Source organism: Zonotrichia albicollis, chromosome 31 (genome assembly GCF_047830755.1).
Source record: "Zonotrichia albicollis isolate bZonAlb1 chromosome 31, bZonAlb1.hap1, whole genome shotgun sequence".
Classification (NCBI taxonomy): domain Eukaryota; kingdom Metazoa; phylum Chordata; class Aves; order Passeriformes; family Passerellidae; genus Zonotrichia; species Zonotrichia albicollis.
In genome coordinates this window covers 2,085,327-2,104,672 of record NC_133849.1, presented here as the reverse complement: position 1 = coordinate 2,104,672, position 19,346 = coordinate 2,085,327, and the positions used below count along the sequence as shown (strand labels likewise).

The following is a 19,346-nucleotide window of genomic DNA, read 5'->3' as shown; positions in this document are numbered from 1 at the left end:
CAGGGAACAATTGAGTTATACTGGGAGAGACTGGGAGTGGTTTGGATCATCCTGCGATTGACTCGAGTCATACTGGCACTGATCAGTTCTGTAGTAGGGGTGAAGAGGAGAAACTGGAATAATGCAGGGAGCAACTGGGATCATACTGGGAGCAGGTGGCCCATGCTGGGGTCATACTGGGATTATATTGGGACTGATGGGGTCACACTTGGAGTGACTGGCATAGTACTGGGAGTGTCTGGGAGTAACTGGGATCATACTGGAGGTGACTGGACTTATACTGGGTGCAACTGGGACCACAGCAGGGGTAAATGGCATCGTGTAAGGTGTGACTGGGTTCATACTGGAAGTGACTGGGGCCACACTGGGCTCTTACTGAGAGGGACTGAGAGTGAAAGAAACCATACAGGGCATGACTGGGAGCCACTGGGACCGTGTTGGGGGCAACTGGGATCCTACCGTGAGTGATTTGGAACATACTGGGAGTGACCGGGACAGGTGAGGCGGCGGCGGAGCTCGGAGGCGGCCGCAGCGCAGGTGGGAGCCGCGCTGGGTTGTGCGGGGGCTCGGGGCTGGCTGCGGGCCTCGGGGGCGGAAGGGGGCTCGGGCGGGTTCGTTGTGCCGTGTCCGGCCCGTGTTGCCGCTGGCGTGAGGGCGCTGTTGGAGCGGCTGCCCGCGGTCTCCTTACGGCCGCTGCCTCGGCAGGAGCCGCTGCCGGAGCAGCGCTGGCTCGGCCCGGTTGCTGTGGCTGGGACAGAGGGGGCTGCCCCGTGCCCGGGGCTGCGCTGGGGCCGCTTCACCAGGCTCCGGTAACGGCGGCTCTGCCGATCCAGGGCCGCCCTCAGGGCGGCACCAGGGGCCGTGCTTGGCCCCGCTCCCACCAATCAGAGCGCGAGATCGAGGAGTGACGGCAGAATCAGCCAATCGCGACGAGGGGCGGGCTGTGCACACGGCACGGCCCCGCCTCCCTTTCTCCGCGCTCCGGCATTTCCCGGCAGCCTCGGCCTCGGAGCGGCCCCGGCGCTGGGCCCGGCCTGGGCAGGAGGCCAAGGAGCCGCTGCTGCTGCCCCGAACCGCCGGGAGCTCGGCGTGACCGGGACCTGAGGGCGCTGGGAGCTGGGGTGAGTGCGGGACGGAGCCGGGACCCGCCTGCAGCCCCGGCAGGAGCCCAGGCCGGAGCAGGGGATGCTGGAGAGAGGCCAAAACTTCTCTGTCACTTCCCTCCTGCCCCTGGGCAGGGAACAGAGCACGTAAGGAAAGGCTCGAGGGTCTGGGTGAGGGTGGGACAGTTCAATCACTGGTGACGGGCAGAACGCACTTGTCAGGAGAATTAATCCACAAACCTCAGAGGTTTATGTCCAAAAAGGAGACAAAGGAGTTCTTTGACTTTATTCGAATAAAGAGAGAGGCCATGGGGCATTGCCCTGAGGTCTCTCCAAGTTTTGGAGGACGCAGCCTCCCTTTTAATCCCAGTTTCCCGGCTGCATTTCCCTTCTCTCTTTCCCCATTGGCTGAAGTACTTGAGAGGTTCAGATTTCCCGATACACCCGATATTTAAGATTTCCCTCTGATGTACAACCTCCCTTTTAATTTTTAATTCTTATGGAATTTAGGGTTTTCCCTCATTGTTTCTTTCATCTTTCAGTGTTCAATTTAATTTATCAGCAAACCTAAAGTTTGTTTGTAAAAGCAACTATCTTTTCCCATTCATCAATCAGTGGAATCTTTTCCATTGTTTCTTTTATCTCTCAGTGCTGGTTTGATCTACCAGCAGACCCACAGCCTGTTTGTGAGGACAAAATCCATCATTCCTCTCACACTTGACTTGGGGAAATTAATTGAATTTATTCTCAAACATGGCAGGGCAAGAGAATGAGAACTGAAATAATTCCTACGAAAATATCCCCCCCCACACTTCTCTCTCCTTCCCGGGTTTAACTCTGTCCCGCATTCCCTCCCTTCTCCCCAGCCAGAGGCGCAGGGGATGGGGGTCACAGCCCGGTCCTGTCACAGCCTCCCCTCAGGGACAGGAATCCTCGTCCTGCTCCGGCCTGGGGTCCCTCCCACGGGACACATCCCTCGGGAACGGGCTGCTCCAGCGGGATCCCCCCGGGCTCACAGGAGCCGCCAGGAGCCCCTTCCATGGCTCTGCAGGGGCTTCCAGGGGCTCGGGGCCTCTCTCGGGCATCCCCTGCCCGCGGTCTCCTTGCGGCCGCTGCCTCGGCAGGAGCCGCTGCCGGAGCAGCGCTGGCTCGGCCCGGTTGCTGTGGCTGGGACAGAGGGGGCTGCCCCGTGCCCGGGGCTGTGCGGGGAAATTGCCGTGGCCGGAGGTTTCTGTGCCCAGAGGAGACAGAGGAGTCCTGTTAAAGTGACTTTATTGCTGAGCAGAGGGAGAGGCCGCGGGGCATTTGCCGTGCGCTCTCTGCCATTGTTGTAGTTCGCCTTTTTATCCTCATTTTCCCGGCCTCATCTCCCTTTGCCCCCTGGCTGTGGTGCTTGGAAGGTTCAGACCTGCCGATCCACCAACTGCATGTCCTCGTTAATGTGCACCCCCACTTTTGTAGAACAGCCGATATTCACGGCTCTGTTCAGTCTTTGTTCTTCTGGAAGTTCAGGAATTCAGCAGGACTTTGAGGAGCTTTCTGTGTCAATTTCTAACATTTTCTAAAGCTGATGGCTTCTCCCGTTACTTCCTTATCTACAAGTCCCTGACCCTATCTCCAGGCAGATTCACTCATTGACTCTGATTTTTCTTCCTGGATCCTCTTTGGTTTTGGGATTATTCTCAGTGCCCTCATTCCCTGTCCTTCTGTAGCCGTTTCTGGATCAGGAGGCCTGGCTGCCACCTGCATCCCCTCCCTCACCTGCTGAATGAGCTGCACCCTCAAGGTGTGGAGCATGGTACAAAGTTGAGAGTTGCTGTAGCACATGAGAGGAGAAACAGCATTTGTTTAACCCATGGAGCCAGGGAGCCACAAAACCGTGTCCCATTCTGTTATGGTTAGAGACTGGCACAATGCTAGTGCTCCTATGAAGATATTTTCTCTCTGGTGTCTGCTGTGAGATGTGACCAGGAATAAGCAAAGCAGGCTTTTACTTAGAAATAAAGAAAATAAAACTTTATTAACTAAACTACAACTCTAAATAACAAGAAATACACAGGGAAAATGAAAACTTTCTAAAAACATTTCCTCCTCTCTCTACTAAATTCCAATACATCTACTTCTCAAATTTCAACTCTCAGTCTATCACTACTCTTTAGATAATCAATTCTCAATTAATCAAGAGGAGAGGAGTCTTTCTTGTGCTATAGGCTTCTTCTGGAAACACCATTGAAACTTTGTGTGTTTCTGTGTCCCTCGTGGCACCACCAGGGGTAAATCTGCTGTTGTGACCTCTTCCCTTTATGTCTCTGCTCTCACTACTGACCATGGACTAGAGCTGCTTCTAGGGTTGTCTTTTTAAGGATGCTTTGCCCTGTTCCAAACAGAGCACAGTCTCATCTTTGGAACACTTGTCTTCTTCAAATTTCCCTCCTTGGTGCTGAGGGGTACTAACACTGAACTTTGTTGGGTCTGAGCCATTGCCTCCCTCTGGATGCAGTTTCTGTGTCACAGGAAACATGGTTCTGTCCATGGCTATAACCAGAAGAGTCTGGCTAAGCTACTTTATCATCTCTTCTCACTTAAGATTCTTCACTTTCACACTTGCACACTTCTTTCTTCCGTTTCATCTCTATCTCTCTTCTAGGAAAGGTTAATGTTCTGCAAAGTTTTCATTGTCTGAAAAAGGGTTAAAAGCTCCCACAAGTGGCCGGACACCTTCTGGCTGCCCCCTCCCGCCTTCTCCACAGTCCGAGCTGTGCTGCCAGCGCTTGATATCAAATTTCAAGGCGGCACAGGCTCTATCTCTGTCTCTGGGTGGGGGGCTGCCCGATGCCTCCTGGTGCTTCTCCCACCCTTCAGTGCTGGGGCCTCTTCACTTCCCTCGCTGGAATTCAAGAGATCTTCCCCCAATAGTTCTTTGCTCTTCATCCCTGCGTTCTCAGAGGCGTATCCAATGTCTCTAGTGGCTACACTAGGTGCTAATATTAAAATCTGAACACTTATTGGTGACTAGAGCGTATCTCAGAAAACTTACTTCCTCTCAAACTAGGACACATTCCCATCCTTTCTGCGTTTGGATTGGTGCATGAGCTGCTTTCTTGTTCCCTTTGTTATCTGTTTCACCACTTTTCCATTGTCATCTATTTGCCAACAGCAGTTTGAGTCATTGAATTTTCCAGAAACTCCTCCTTTTTCTGCTAAGAGATGATCTGATCCCATCCCACGGTGAAATGTTGTGTTCCTCATTTCAGTGGATTGGTCAGCAGGAAGGTCAGGAGCTGGAGCTGTCTGGTTGGTTATTATTGCAAGGACAGCTTGTAATCTAATGATGCCATTGAAATGAGAAATGGGTTCTGTGGCTCCTGATATGAATTGGTTCAGCTTCCCAGGGGCTGGTCCATGGCGTTGTAGGATTTGTTCTGGTGGCCTTTCAGCTTTTCCCCATTTTTCGGCGCTTCCTTGAGCCAAGACTGCATCAATTGACCACTTTTCTCTAATTAAATCATCAAATACTTTGATTCCAAACTGATTTCCCTGAACTTGTGATAGCTAGAACATCTTAGTGCTCTAATACATCCTATATAACATATAGACAATCACAGCACATGTTGCAGTGGGCTGAGGGATGATTCCCCCCACTTATTTTAGTGAAGTTTTCCCAACATTCTCCATTTGCTGTTTCCCTTTGCAGCTTCACCCGTTTGTGTTGCAGGGTCAGATATCCTCCCCCTGGGCTCTGCCTTGAGCTGTGCAAATTCCATCAGTGCCAGCAGGCAGAGCTTGGGGTGAGGGGCAGAGGGAATCAGCCCAATTCCTGCCCCGGGCAAGAGACCCAGGTGCATTGTCCACACTTTGCCCAGCAGTGTTCATTTGCATTTCTAAAGCTCCTGTGGAGGCTGCCTGGAATGAAGCTTCACTTGCAGGGTGTACTCACACATGCCCCCCCACCCCAAAAGCCAGGGTTTGGGGTATTTTTAATTTTTAGGGTTTTTTTTGAAGAATGTTCTATTAACTGTTTATGAGTTAAAGGGTCACCTTTAAAGCTCTTCTAGTTTTGCAAATGCAGACTGAAGGTAAACACCAGAAAACCCAGACCAAAATTTTGCAATCTCCAACAACCACACAAACACACGAGAAAAAGAATCCAAAGCAATGAGGTTGTGCTAAGAATAAAAATTGATTCTCACAGTCCTGGCCCAAACCTAACTGACAATATAAAAGTAGCATTAATTAGAAACAACATTCTCATGGTGTAATCTTATTTCAGCCAGCTCAGTGTGCGGGTGTAAGTGAGCCCCAGAGTGGAATTGTTCCGTGGTGCTCCCTAGCAGCTGTGGCAGTGCAGGCCCAGACAGAGGTACAACAGAACTGGCTTCTGTATCACCTTTTATAAAATTATTTGTGTTCCAAGTTTAGGAATCAAAACCCTTCCCAGTAAATTATGATAACAATTAGGAGCAAATGAAAGTTCATGCATTTCAAACCCATCTCCCACATCTGCTTACAGTGGTTGAATAAAACCACACATCTTTCCAACTTATCCCATGATTAATCAAAGACATTTTTGCCATTTTCATCCCCCTGGAGTCTGAGATTCAGAGTGGATTGAGAGGCCCCTGTGTCCATGTCATGGTTTGAGCCTGGCACAGAGCCAGTGCCCCCATGAAAATGCCTCACCCTGGTGTCTGCTGTGAGATGTGACCAGGAATAAGCAAAACAGGCTCCAACTTAAACATAAATAACACTTTATTACCTAACACTACAGGAAAAATAGGGAAAGACTATAAGGAAAAGAAAAAAAAATTGAAAACCTTACAAAAACCACTTTTCCTCCTCCCCACTCCCTGACTTTCCCAATCCAATACATTCTCTCAAAAAACACCAACTGCCCAGCCCAGCACGACACTTTAGTATACTCAAACTGCAGTTCATGAAGAGGAAAGGAGTCCTTCTTGTTCCATAGGCTTCTCCTGGAAACACACTGAAATCCCGGATGCTTCCTTGTCACTTCGGCACCGCCCGGGGGAAAAAAGTCCTTTTGCCGCTTGTGACATCTTCCTTCCATGCCCAGTGCTCTCACCACTGAGACATGGCCAGAGCTGCTTTTAGGGTTGTCTTTCAAGGATGCCTTGTCTCACTCCAAAAAGGCACAGTCTCTGCTTTTGGGACATCTGTCCCCCCCATATTTTTCCAACCCCCTGGGGCCGGGGGGTCCTCACTATGAACCCTCCTGGTTTTGAGGCACTGCCTCCCCCTAAATGCAGTCTGTGTCACAGGAACAACTGAGTCCATGGCTACAAGAAAAAGTCCAGCCAAAAGGCCACTCCAAATCATCTCTCCCCATCCAATCATCTCCACATTCTCCGGGCCAAGTCATCTCATCTCTCATCTCCCTTCTTATTCAGCTTCGAGGAGGATTAGCATTTTTGTAAGGCCCCAGTCATGCAAGAAAGGGTTAAAAGTTTTCAGTCTCTGTCTGTCCTGGGACGAGATGATACTCCCACACGTGCTGCTGCTGCGGCCGGCCGGGCTCTCTCTCCCCCCTTCTCCTCCTGGCTGGCTGCTCTCCTGGGGGGAGGGGGGGGGCTGGCTGCCCGAGGGCTGACTCTCTGGGACCTTCCACCCTTCCATCCTCGAAGCCCCCCCGAAGCCCCCTCAACACCGTCTCTGTCCAGGCCCCGGGCCTACCGCGTGGCTGGCCCCTCCCCCGCCCAGCAGCAGCGGGCCGGGCGGGGGAGAGGTCTGACCTCTTCGCCCGACGATGTCCAAAAGAGGAAGTGCCAGGGCAGTGCCTTGCTTTTAACCCCTGTGTATTCTCGGAGGTGTGTCCAAACCCCACTGGCTACACCAGGTGTCAGTATGAAACCCAAAACCTTCATTGGTTTGACCACAGCTTCCCAGAATTCCCACTCCTTCCTGGTCAAACCATGACAGTCCATCAGGAAATGCCTCCTCTCAATGCAGACCCACCCTGAATGTTCTCAAGGGCTGCAGTGTGGAGGGTCCCTGGTGTGATGGGAGCTGTGACAGCCCTGGCAATCCATGTCCATCAAGGGGTGGACTTGCTGGTGCTGAGGGTGCTGCTGTCTGTGCTTGCAGTGTCCTTGTGCCCTGCAGCTGGAGCCCTGGTTCCTTGCCAGGGGCTGTTTGGGTGGGCTCTTCCCTGCCGAGGAGGGCAATGCCTCTGCCAGGTGCTTGTGGCCGAGCCGTGCCCTGGGTGCTGGGGCCCCCTTGGGCCCTGGGGTTGATCCCTCAGGGGCTGTAGGAACTGTGTCCTGGCCTTTGCCTTCAGCTTGGCCTTTTGCTGCTCCCTTTTTGCACTCACCTGCTGTGCCTTTGTGCCCAAGTGCTGCAGGGCCTTCTTGTGCCCCTCCTGCAGCCCCCTCAGTGCCTGTGGGTGCTCATCCTCTGACAGCTGCTGAGCTTTCTGCAAAATCATTTGTATTTCCAGTGACCCAAACCAAATCCTTAAAAGATAATCTCCATGCTAAAATGTACATTCCACATTTCCCAGATGTTCCTTGCTCCTCCTCCCTGTGCTCAGGGTGCCCTCCCCAGCCCGTAGCCCAGAGCCGCTCCCTGTCCTGCCGCAGTGTCCAAAGGCGCCCCCCGGCGGGCAGGGCCGGCAGCTGCACGGGGCCGGGCAGCGGCCGGGGCGTCCCGCAGCCTCCTGGGGGCCGGGGGCCGCTGCCGGCCCTGCCCGGGGCTGGTGGGGTCAGGCAGCGCCCGGCGCTGAGCCCCGGCTGCCCCACAGCCCCGGCCCGGCCCCGCAGCTCCCCACAGGCCCCCAGCCCGTGCTCCCGGTGCCGCAGCTCTGCGCCCGGTGCTGCCGCTGCCCCCAGAGAGAAACTGCCTGAAACCCTGACCTCCTTGTTTTCCTCTCCTGGAAACCAGGGATACAAATGATCAGCTGACAAATGTTGTGCTGAAAAACATCCCAATCCTCAGTATTTTTCTCTTCCTCCTCTTTTCTTTTTCTTACTGCATAGAATCCTCCTGCTGCTTCTCGCCTTAACCATATTCCTGCACACTCCCCTTCACCCAATCCCTTTCCGGCACACCAACACCATCCATCCCCTGTTGTCCAAATCCCTTCTCTACTTTCCTTATTGCCCCTTTGGGTATCCATGTCCTTAATTACCTATGGGAGAATGTGCAAACTCCCTCAGCTTCTCGGAAGGGACCCTTCAGAGATAGTTTGGGATCATCATCCCTTTGGCACAGGACCCCTTCCCGGCTTTCCCTTTTCTACCCTGCATGGGTGCCCTACCATGTTCACTCCCCAAAGATCCCAGTGCACTCACTGATGAGATTTTCAGTGCTCTCTCCCTGCTGACTCTTCAGAGCCCGCCCTGTTGTGTCACTCGTCTGTCTCCTGGTCACTCAGGTACCCAATCAATCCCATGTGCTGCTGTCCCCCAAGGGAGCCGATCACCCAAACTGGGTGAGGCACCTTCAGCTGCACTCACTGCCCACTACCGCGGATGGTGGAAGGAATTCTGGACGAGTCCCAAGGTGTGTGGAAAAATGGACATCACCAGAGGTTTCTGTTCAGAAAGAAGATAGAGGACTCCTGTCAAAATAATTTCATTCAAAAAAAAAAAAAAGGGAGAAGCCATGGGACATTTCCTGTGGGGTCTCTCCAGTTGTTGGAGGACACAGCCTCCTGATCATCCTAAGTTTCCTGTCTACATCTCCCTTTCTCTTTCCATATTGGCTGAAGTACTTGAGAGCTACAGACATCCCAATCCACCTACTGCTTCCCCTTCCTAATATGCTCCCCACTTTCGTATAGCAAACGATATTTATGGCTCTGGGAAGTCTTTGTTGTTCTTCTCGAAGTTCATGAATTTAGCAGGACCTTGGCTAAGCAGCAGTCTGTCATTAATTGATAACATTTTCTGAAACTGGTGGCTTCTCCTGTCACTTCCTTATGTACAAGTTCCTGGCTCTATCTCTGAGCAGATTCACAGCATCTGTAAAGACACTTTCCTCTTCTTCCTTTCATGGGGGTCCCCCATTTGTGGGACATCCCCCCTGGAGCAGGGTGTCCCCCCTTGCTGCAGCCCCACCCTCAGGCAGTGCTCAGCCAATCAGAGCACACGGTGCTGATGACTCAGTAGTTGCCAGGCAGACCTGCAGCTCCCAACGTTCCCGACCTGTGCCCCCCCCTCGGCCCCAGCACCCCCCTTGAGGGGAATTTGGGGAGGTGGGAGTGGGGCAGCGCCAAGGCCGGGCCCCCCCGCGCTGTCCTGGCGGGAGCGGCTGCAGTGGGGACCGAGTGCGGGCGGGAGCGGCCGAGAGCCCAGCGCTGCCCCAGCCCGACCTGCCCCAGCTCCATCCCTGCCCCTGCCGTGGGATGCTGTGGGTTTGGGGGGAAGAGGGAGCCAGCAGTGTGTGCTGGGCCTGGGGCAGAAGGAGAAGGGAAGGAGAAGCAGTGTTGAGGAATGAACTTGTCAAATGCTGCACGTGGGACGAGATGGTGGGATTGTGCAGGAGAAGGAGGAATAGCAGGAATAGGAGGAGTGTGAAGAAGAGTGGAGACACAGGAGAAGGAGCAGAAACAGGAAGCATCGCAAGGTTCCATCTCTCCCTGTATCTGCAGGCTCTACCCCAAGCCCCAGGAGCATTGCCCCCTCATATGCAGCAGATATCCAGGAATGAGGTTCCACGAATTTCACTGGGGTGAATCTTGGTGTTTCTGAGCTTTCTTGGGCTAAATGTTGGTGCATTGGTTTTTTGCAGGGGCTGAATCTTTATCTTTTGGAGGAGGTTTTTGCTAAATCATGATGTTTGGGGAGTTTTTGATCTATGTCTTGGTGTTGGGAGAATTTTTGTGCTGAATCTCGGTGTTTTGGAGATTCTTACAGACACAAGATGTCCAATTAGTTCCTGAGATGAGGTTGGGCAAGGAGGAATTCCCAGTACAAGGCACCCTCTTATTCTTTTTCTTTTTTTTTTTTTAACCCAAACCAGGATTTTTCATTCCCAAGGCTTGGCCTGATGGAGGATGAGGAATATCCTCGGAGATCCTGCACAAGGAGGGGCTGCAAACCCAGCCCAGGGAGCTGTGGGGAGGAAAGAGCCCCCCTGAGCCAGGAAGGCGGCCGGAGGTCCAGCCAGAGCTCAGAGCTGGTGGAGAAGCCTCATGGCAGGGAGAAGCCCCACAAGTGCTTGGAATGTGGGAAGGTTTTCAGCCAGAGCTCCAACCTGATCCAGCACCAAAGGATCCACACTGGGGAGCGGCCCTACCAGTGTGGGGAGTGTGGGAGGAGCTTTAGAGAGAGCTCTGGCCTAATTCAGCACCAGGTGATCCACACTGGGGTACGACCCTACAAATGTGGGGATTGTTGGAAGAGCTTCAGAGACAGCTCTGACCTGATCCGGCACCAGATGATCCACACTGGCAAAAAGCCCTATGAATGTGGGGAATGTGGGAAGAGCTTCAACCAGAGATCCCACCTGATCCAGCACCAGAGGATCCACACTGGGGAGCGGCCCTACACCTGCTTGGAATGTGGGAAGAGCTATGGGTGGAGCTCAGACCTGAGAAAACACCAGCGCAGCCACACCGGGGAGAAGCCCTACGAGTGTCCTGAGTGTGGGAAGAGGTTTCAGATCAGCTCCACTCTCCTCAGACATGAGCGGATTCACACAGACGAGAGGCCGTTCCGCTGCCCTGACTGCGGGAAGGGCTTCAACCGCAAATTCGCCCTCGTCTCCCACCAGCGCATCCACTCCAGGGAGAGGCCCTGAGAGTGTGGGGAGTGTGGGAAGAGCTTCTCCCTGAGCTCAGCCTTGACCAAGCACCAACGGAGGCGTCACTGAGGGAAGCCCTGTGAGTGCCCTGAGTGTGGGAAGAGCTTTGTGCGCTGCTCCAGCTCCATCCCCCATGGGAGGATCCACATTGGATGATCCCCAGTGACCTCTGTTAGGCAGTGCCCTGGTGATCTGTGTTGGGATGACACCTGGCTGGGGGGCTCCACATCTTCCTGGCTCCCTCTGGGCACTTGGACGAATGCAGAGAGCAGAACATCCATCAGGAGGTAGACCAACAATGGGAATTCCTTGGGGAGAGCAGATTTCTTGGCTTTCAACCCCAGAACATCTTTTGTATTCAGTCGTATCTTCTGGTGGCATCAAGGAGTTCTTGGTGGTCTTTGGATGGTTTTGGAGGTCTTTTCTAACTTCAGGGTTTCCATGATTTTAATTTCCTGTTGCCTAAGGGAGTCTTTCACAGGCAGATGATGAAAAAGTGAGGAAAAGACCAAAATTTTGGAGACAGTAGGGTAGAAACTCCACCAAGAAAGGTTCTTCTCTCCCACCCAAGCAGGTGGAACCTCAGTCGGCACTGTCATGATCCGTCCCAGCGGACGGGTAACGCGGTGATTTTGAGGTGCAAAAATAACCAACAAGGCACAGGGGATTTGCAGTAACAAATGAACAAAATGCAGTTTTATTGAAATAACCACAACTGAAATGCGTTGGTGAGCGGAACTGGGGAAAAATGGGAGAAGATAAGGAAAGAGGGAGGAAAAGAGGGAAGATGGGTTATAGCTACCGAGACATGATGCTGCTTTTGTCCTTTGGGGTCCAGCCATCAAAGCTCACTGGGTCACGTCTGGAGAGATCTCAAAAAGCACGGCTAACCAGGGCTCCAATTATACCGTTTTTCACTGGGGGGAAGGGGAGCCAAAACAAAGGTCTCCAGGGAGGGGGAAAGAACAGAAAAAGGGGGATACACAGAGTCCTAGCCAAAACAAGCAAAAACCATTGTTTTCATGGCCCAGTGCTCGCAGGTGCGTTTACTCTGGGCAGCTTTTCCCCCCTTCGTGCACACACCTCCCCTGAGCTGGGGGAGTTCAGTCCCAGTCTCTGGAAGAAGGTGCAAGGGGGGTTTTCTTGCACGGGGATTTCTAGTCTTGGTTCTTTGATGGAGAGGCTTGCATTTCTGCTTGTCTGTCACAATGGCTGAGGGTGGATGAGAGAGGTCTTCTGTGGGAGACCACCCAGAGCTCAAGCCAGGCAGGCCAGGAGGTAGGGAGAGTCCATTGTTCAGAAGGGGCAGAATGCCTCCTTCGTGTTCAGCGTGGAGTGTTATGCAAATAACACCCATGGAAACAAACTGACAATTGCATTACTTCCCCTCCCCACTGGCTCCACAGTTTTAACTTTTCGGTGGTCTTTCTTCATGGCAATTGTGAGGCAAAAATGAAGGATATTTCGGACAGACTCTCACAGTCACGGACATGGAAATCTTTTTCTTTTAAGCTTGATTTTCTTTTAATATCTCTTCATCCCTTTAAAATATCCAACACAGGGGTGAAAATAAAGACATTGAACTAAGACATGGGTGTGGTCATGGTGGACACAGACATGGTGGGACACAGACATGGAGAGTGACAAGGGGACACATGGACATGGAGGGGGATGGGGACGTGGGGGCACAGGGGCACAGAGGGAGATGTTGGGGGCAATGACAGGGATGGAAACATGGTGAGGAGACAGCCATGGGTGAGGACATGGTGGGACATGGCCAGCGACATGTGGGGACATGGCCATGGCTGGTGCCATTGGGCAACCTTACAGGGGATGTGGGAGATGTTGGGTTTGAGGGAGCTGAGGGTTGCTGGGAGGGACCTGGGGCTTGCTGAGGCCTTTGGGGACCCCAGGCCAAGTAGCTCTGGCTGTGCTGGGAGACCCAGGGGGAGGTTCTGGGGCAGCTGCTCAAGGACCCCTTGACCTGGAGCCCCAGCCAGGCATTGGGCTCCTGGAAGGGGATGAACGTCCTTGTCCCCAGGAGGGAAATCCCAGCACCCCCAGGGTTTCAGGGGCAGCTGAGGGGCCACAGCAGGAAGGGGAAAGCCAGAGAGAACTGTCCCCCCTCCAAAACTGCACCCCAAAAATCCGAAAACTCAGGGATTCCTCTCAGGAAAAAGCACCCAAGAGCTGCCAGATTTCAGGGAAAGGGGGAATGTGACCCCCCAGACAGAGCCAAGAGGGACCTGGATCCCCTAAAACCAAGCACAAGGGTGAGGGATGGGGCTGGAGGGACAATGGCAAAGGGGCAGAAGAACAGGGGAAAAGAGGATTCAAAAAGAGTGGGAGAGGCGTGGGACCCCAAAATTGAGTTGCGAGGGATCTTTAGTTTGGGGGAATGATGGGAGAGGGGAGGAAAAGGTGGGGATGGCACAGAAAAAGGGAGTTCCATGGGGATCCTTTGTGTTCCCCACTTGATCCCTGAAGTGATTCCCTGGAACTCTGGGGAGGGATGGATCCCCACTGGGTGGGTCCTCAAGCCCATTGCCCATCCCTGGGGGGCTCAGGGGGTGTTCCCTCCACCCAAAAGCTGGTGGTGCTGTGGCTGTGGGAGAGAGGTGGTGGGGAAAGGGGGTCTGGGGTGGGCAGGGAGGGGGAGCAAGAGGAAGAGGAGGGAGAGAGGATGAGGAGGAGGGAAAGGAAGAACAGGAACAGTACCAGGAAGAGGAGGAGCAGCAGGAGAACCACATGGTTCCCCCACCCACCCACTGAGTCTGCAGCTCTCCCTGGTCCCGGCGACATCGGTCCACCTTCCACATCCTGCAGGTGAGCAGGGAGGGGGATCTTGTCCCACATCTCTCAGAGAATGTCCAGGAGGGGTTTTTGCAAGGGAGGGGATGTTTGGATCTCACAGAACCCATCAGCTGAGCCGCAAATGCCCCTTGGAGGGGTCTTGGAGGACCCACATGGTGATTGCCTGATACCGGCAGGAGTAGGGCTGTGACATCAGTTTTGGGGCTCATTGGGAGTGGGAGAGCAGGGAGGAGCAATCCCAGAGCTGGGGGATTCCAGCAGCCTGGAGGGGTGGGGGAGGCTGGAGATGAGCAGGGTCTGGGCCCACCAACAGTGAATGGGGTGGTGAATTCTGGAGCTGGACTTGATCAGAAGGACCAAGGTGCTCACCCGTTGTTTTTCCCCCAAGCCAGGATTTGTCAATCCCAAACTTTGTCCAGATGGAAAAGGAGGAGGAGGCTGCAAGGAAAAGGAAGATTGCATGGGACACTGAGGCAGGTGAGCAGGAAGTCACTGCTCCTTTCCCCCTCTCCTCTGTTCCATCTTCCAGCCTAGCATCACCCCTGGCTGCAGGACAACCCTGCTGATGAAGCTGTCCTGCCGGGGATGCATTGGGTGGGTCTCCTTCCCTTTCCCTCTGGCATAGAGGCAAATCCCAGCCTCTTCTTGTCCACCCTTCCTTCCTCTCCTCATTCTGTCCTTCCTTCTTCATTCCTTCCTCTCCTTTTCTTTCCTTATCCCAGGCACTGAGCTGCAGACAGAGACCAGGGATGACAAATCCCCATGGCAGAACCTCATGGAAGAGGCCGTTTTGGGTGGCTCCAGGGCACAGCACAGGAATCTAACGGGTGTGGGATATCTTCTCCCTGCGAGGGAGCTCCTGGGCAGGTGCGGTCAGAGCAGACTCCTCAAGGTTCGAGGCAGCAGCTCCCCCAGCCCACCTTGCACTCAGGCCCTGATGGATAATCTTGTGCTCGACCAGTTGAAGAAGGAGGGCTCTTGACACTGCTGAGGGTCCAGCTGGTTTATTATAGGAGAATCGAAGGGTCCAGGCAAGGAGAGGAGCAGGGACACAACCACAGCCAAAGGGGAGCCCAGAACAAGGGTGGGGCCAGAATTTATAACAGGAAGAAGGTGGGTGGGGCCAGGATACAGACAACCAATAGGAAGAGGGATCAGAGGAGGAGTCGAGGTGGGGTGACGAGGGGTACGCCACTGGGAGTGGGGGGAAAGGGTGGTCTTACAACACAATCCAACGGGGAAATGAGGAACAGAGAACCTTCTAGAAATGGGGGAGTGGACCACATCTGATTGACAATTAGAAGTGTCCTCCCAAGGCATCTCTGCCCCATTCTCCCTGTGGTCCCTTCCCACAAAGGGCGAGGAAAAGCCCTGGAGATCCTACAGAAAGAGAGGCTGCAAACCAAACCCCAGGAGCTGTGAGGAGGAAAGACTCTCCATGTGCCGGGAAGGCGGCCAGAGGGAGATCCAGACAGAACTCACAGCTGGTGGAGAAGCCTCAGGATGGGGAGAACCTCCACAAGTGCTTGGAATGTGGGAAGGGCTTCAGAGGGAGCTTTGGAGCTGCGACTTGATGCACCACCAGGTGATCCACACAGAGAGAATGGCCCTAAGAGTGTGGGGAATGTGGGAAGGGCTTTGGGCAGAGCTCCAACCTCATCAATCACCAAAATATCCGCAGCAGGAAGAGGCCCTATGAGTGTCCTGAGTGTGGGAAGAGGGTTCAGACTAACTTCCATCTCCTTTACATGAGCAGATTCACACAGAGGAGAGGCCCTTCCCCAGCCTCACTTGCAGGAACAGTGTTAACTGCAACTCCACCTGTGTATCCACACCTGGGAGAGGCCCTATGAGTGTCCAGAGTTGTGGGAGGAGCTCCTCCAGGAGCTGTCACTTGGCCCAACACCAATGGAGGCACTGGTAAGGGAAGTCCTGTGAGTGCCCAAGTGCTGGAAGAGCTTTGTGCACTGCTCCAGCTCCATCTTTAGTGCAATACAACAATCCCCCATGGGAAGATCCACACTGGATGATCCCCAGTGTCCCCTGTTTGGCAGAGCTCTGGTTATGCCCATTGTGGGTGACTCTTGTTGGGTGGGCGAGAGGTGTTGCAGAGATTTATTTCCTCTCTCCTTGTCCTGATTTGATTTGGTTGATAATAAATTCCCTCCCTGTGCCCAGGCTGTGTCTGTGATGCCCATTTTGGTGGTTAGTGAGGGGTCTCTTCTCATCTTATCCTGACCCAGGAACTCTTGGTTAAATTTTCTCTCCCCTGTACACCTGCGGGGGGCAGGGACAGAGTGGCTTTGGTGGGTGGCTGACATCAGGCCAGCATCACCCAGGCCATGGGTGTCTTTCTGTCCCTGGCCATCCAGGGAATGAACCCCTTTGCAAAACATACAGAAGACCTTTCCCCTGTTCCTTGTCCCTGCCCTCAGTGCAGTCCTATCCCCAACGCAGTCCACCCGTGCCGTAGAGCAGCTGTGCCCTATGGCTGCACCCCGGTTTAACTGCTGCCTGGGGACAGCCCACTCTCACCCACAGTGCTGGGAGCCAGTTGGGCCGAAGAAATCTGGCACCACAGCACCTGTCCTTCACCCAGTGGGAGATGCAAGAGCATCCCAAGTGAGAATTTCAGTGACCTCTGAGGGGAATTTTGCACAGCTACCTTGCTTGCACTGACTGTTTCTGTCTGTGTGCGTGCCCCTGCACACATGTGTGACTGTGATTGAAAAGGGTCTTGTCCAATTAAATATCTCCCAAGGCTGCAGCCATCTCAGTGGCCAGGACCTGAAGGGGCCGGGAGTTCAAACCACTGAGAGCATCCAGACCGGGTCTTTCAAATGCGCTGTACAAGGGGGGCTTGGGAAATAAACTGCCTCTGTTGCCACATGAAATCAGGGCTGAGTGGTCTCCGTCGCCTGTGCCCTCTCCCCCCATATTCACCTAATGTGGTGACCTCCAAAGTGATCAGGACTCTGCCATAACCTGGCACAGAGCAAAGGAGACAGATGGCGAAAAGCCGGTACAGTGTTTAGAACCAGCAGTGTAAGTGATGGGAATCAGTGTGGGAACCGGAATAAATACAGCGTAAAACTGGGAATTGACGGGACAGCCAGCATGGTGATGTGACCGTGGTCACAAGGGTTCTTGGATGAGGGAAGAGACGAGAATGTTGACTCCATTTTCAGAAGGCTTGATTTATTATTTTATGATATATATATTACATTTTAACTATACTAAAAAGAATAGAAGGAAAGGTTTCCTCAGAAGGCTAAGCTAAGAATAGAAAAGAAAGAATAACAAAGATCTGTGGCTCGGACAGAGAATCCAAGCTATCTGGACTGTGGTTGGCCATTAATTGTAAACATTCAACATGGCCCAATCAAAAATCTGCCTGATGCATTCCACAGCAGCAGATAACTATGGTTTATATTTTTTCTCTGAGGCCTCAGCTTCTCAGAAGGGAAAATCCTAAAGAAAAGGATTTTCACAAAAAGATGTCTGCAACATGGTGAAAAACCAGAACTTTGCTAAATAGACAGCAGAAAGTGCTGTGAGGTTTCTAGCCCTGTTTTTTGTGGTCTGGAATCACCTAGGAGACCATGGGAGCTTGGATGTCAGCACCAGAAAACTCTGTAATGAAGGTACTGATTTTCTTCTTTAAAAGGAGAGGGATTGATTATGATGAATGAGCCCTACAAGCTTTGTTCATATGGTGTGAAAGCCATCAGCTGGATCAGAAGCGGCTGTTTTAGATTTGCCCTTTTGGCAGGGAGCTGGACAATATTTATTTGCAGCAGCTTCTAATGGTAACGACACAGCCATGGGTGTTATAAAGCCTTGGTCAGCAATTATGGACCTGCTAAAACAGTTGGACTATGAGAGGCAAAGTGGGAAGAGCAGCAGCTCAGCTGCTCCTTTGTTTAATGCCGTGCGGGAGCCGGCGGGCCCCGGCCACTGTGAAAACGTGTCCTGCTGCATTGGGACTGCGGCTGAGAACTGCTGTGAAAAGCGCCAATCACTCAGGGTTTAAAAAAAATTTTCAAAAGTATAATAGTAATAAAATGGTTATAAAAATAGTAACATATTGGAATATGAATCTCAATTTTACCAGTTAGATTGTGCCTGGGCCAGTCTGACCCTTGCTGCTAGGCCAAAGGCGGCAACTGTGGTGTATCACCCCATAGACACCTTTAGCTTCCTGGTGGTTGCAGCCGGGCACTAAAGAAGTCCAGGCTTGTTAGGAACTCTGTTTACTTAAGGAGGAAATCTTCAGGCAATGGTGAAGAGAAAAAGGAGAGGATTCTGCTGGAGGGTTTAATATCAAGAGATTTATTCCATGGTTACAGAGGTCTGAATCTTGGGAACAGCTCCAACAGAATACGGCCGCATGGCCTGATTCACCTTTTAAGCTCCTGGGGCAGGGGGAGGGGAGGGGACAGGTGAGCCACCAACCAGGTGGGAGGGGCGGGGTCTCAGGGGAGAATGACAGCTAGACAGGCCAATGACCCCAGGCCTGAGGGTCATCCTTTGAACTTGACCAACCACATGATGCCTTGTTGGAATGTTAAGCCTGATTGACAGGACTCACTCAGCAAGGGATGAGAGGGGGAGGGGAAGAGGGTATTGGTACACCTGGGGCAGGGACCTGAAAGTTTAAAACACACTGCAACAGTAACACAATTGGAGTAATGATAATTTGGACAATTTGAATTAGGACAATATGAGACAATAGAACCAAAGAGTTACAGATGTCTGGATACCTTTTTCTGGGCAGTCTGTTTCCGGTATCCTTTTTCTGTCTGAAAAAGGACACCCGTTAACAAAGGATTAACCTTTAAAAACAATAGCCTGTTGCATATTCATACACTTCATACATGATGCATAAATTCCATTCAAAAACAGGATTCTGTCTGGTCATTGTTAGCTTCTTCCTCTGAATCTTAACAGCGCCTTCGAGGTAGAAAGAAGTTCGTTTCTTCTGATAAGAGGGCAATAAATTTTTTTTCTCTGAAAGATTTAGGTGTCCCGTGGCTGCTATCTCACTGCAAGACCTTTCTTTAAAAAAAGTATCCTACATAGCATCATTTATATTTTAACATTTTTTATAACCTAAAGCTATATTTAACACACTACTTACGAGAATTAAAACAGCATTACTTTCTAACACAACACATCTAATATTCATTTTAATATTTGTGAAAAGCCAATCATAAAATACGCATTTTTCACAATCCCCACTCTTATTCTTTGTAAATCATTTGGTTTGATCAATATTTCTTGCCTACTTGCATCTTCTGGACTATGCTGGCAAAATAAAACGGGGGATTACGCAAGGAAGAAATATCAAAACAGTTGTAACACATAAAATGAAAAGTCTTAATTTCTTCTAATACATTACCCCACCAGCTAGGTTTTAACATTGTTTACTAATTTTTGGACTGGTATCTGGGTTATTATATGCATAAATTTTTTCTTTGATTTCTTTTGCTTTTTCTAGAATGACTTTTCTGTGGTCATCAATTTTCAACAATCTGATATATTAAACTTTCCACAAACAGCCCCTTCTTTAGCCAATAAATAGTCTAAAGCCAACCTATTCTGATACACTACAGTTTTTGTTTGGCTTAGCTGACTTGATATTAACTCTAAGGCCTGGGCAGCTTT

General features: G+C 51.9%; 2 protein-coding genes across 3 annotated transcripts in view; one reads left to right on the top strand and one right to left on the bottom strand.

Annotated features, from left to right (window-relative positions):
• Window positions 1-19,346, bottom strand: part of LOC102065444 (class I histocompatibility antigen, F10 alpha chain-like) — a 469,176-nt gene that overhangs the window by 122,513 nt on the left and 327,317 nt on the right. The window lies entirely within an intron of this gene.
• On the top strand, window positions 973-12,452 carry LOC141725890 (uncharacterized). The gene is made up of 2 exons (XM_074530053.1): window positions 973-1,121; window positions 10,083-12,452. Exon 2 carries the CDS (start codon window positions 10,110-10,112, stop codon window positions 10,860-10,862), a length of 753 nt encoding a protein of 250 aa, XP_074386154.1. The 5' UTR covers window positions 973-1,121; window positions 10,083-10,109; the 3' UTR covers window positions 10,863-12,452.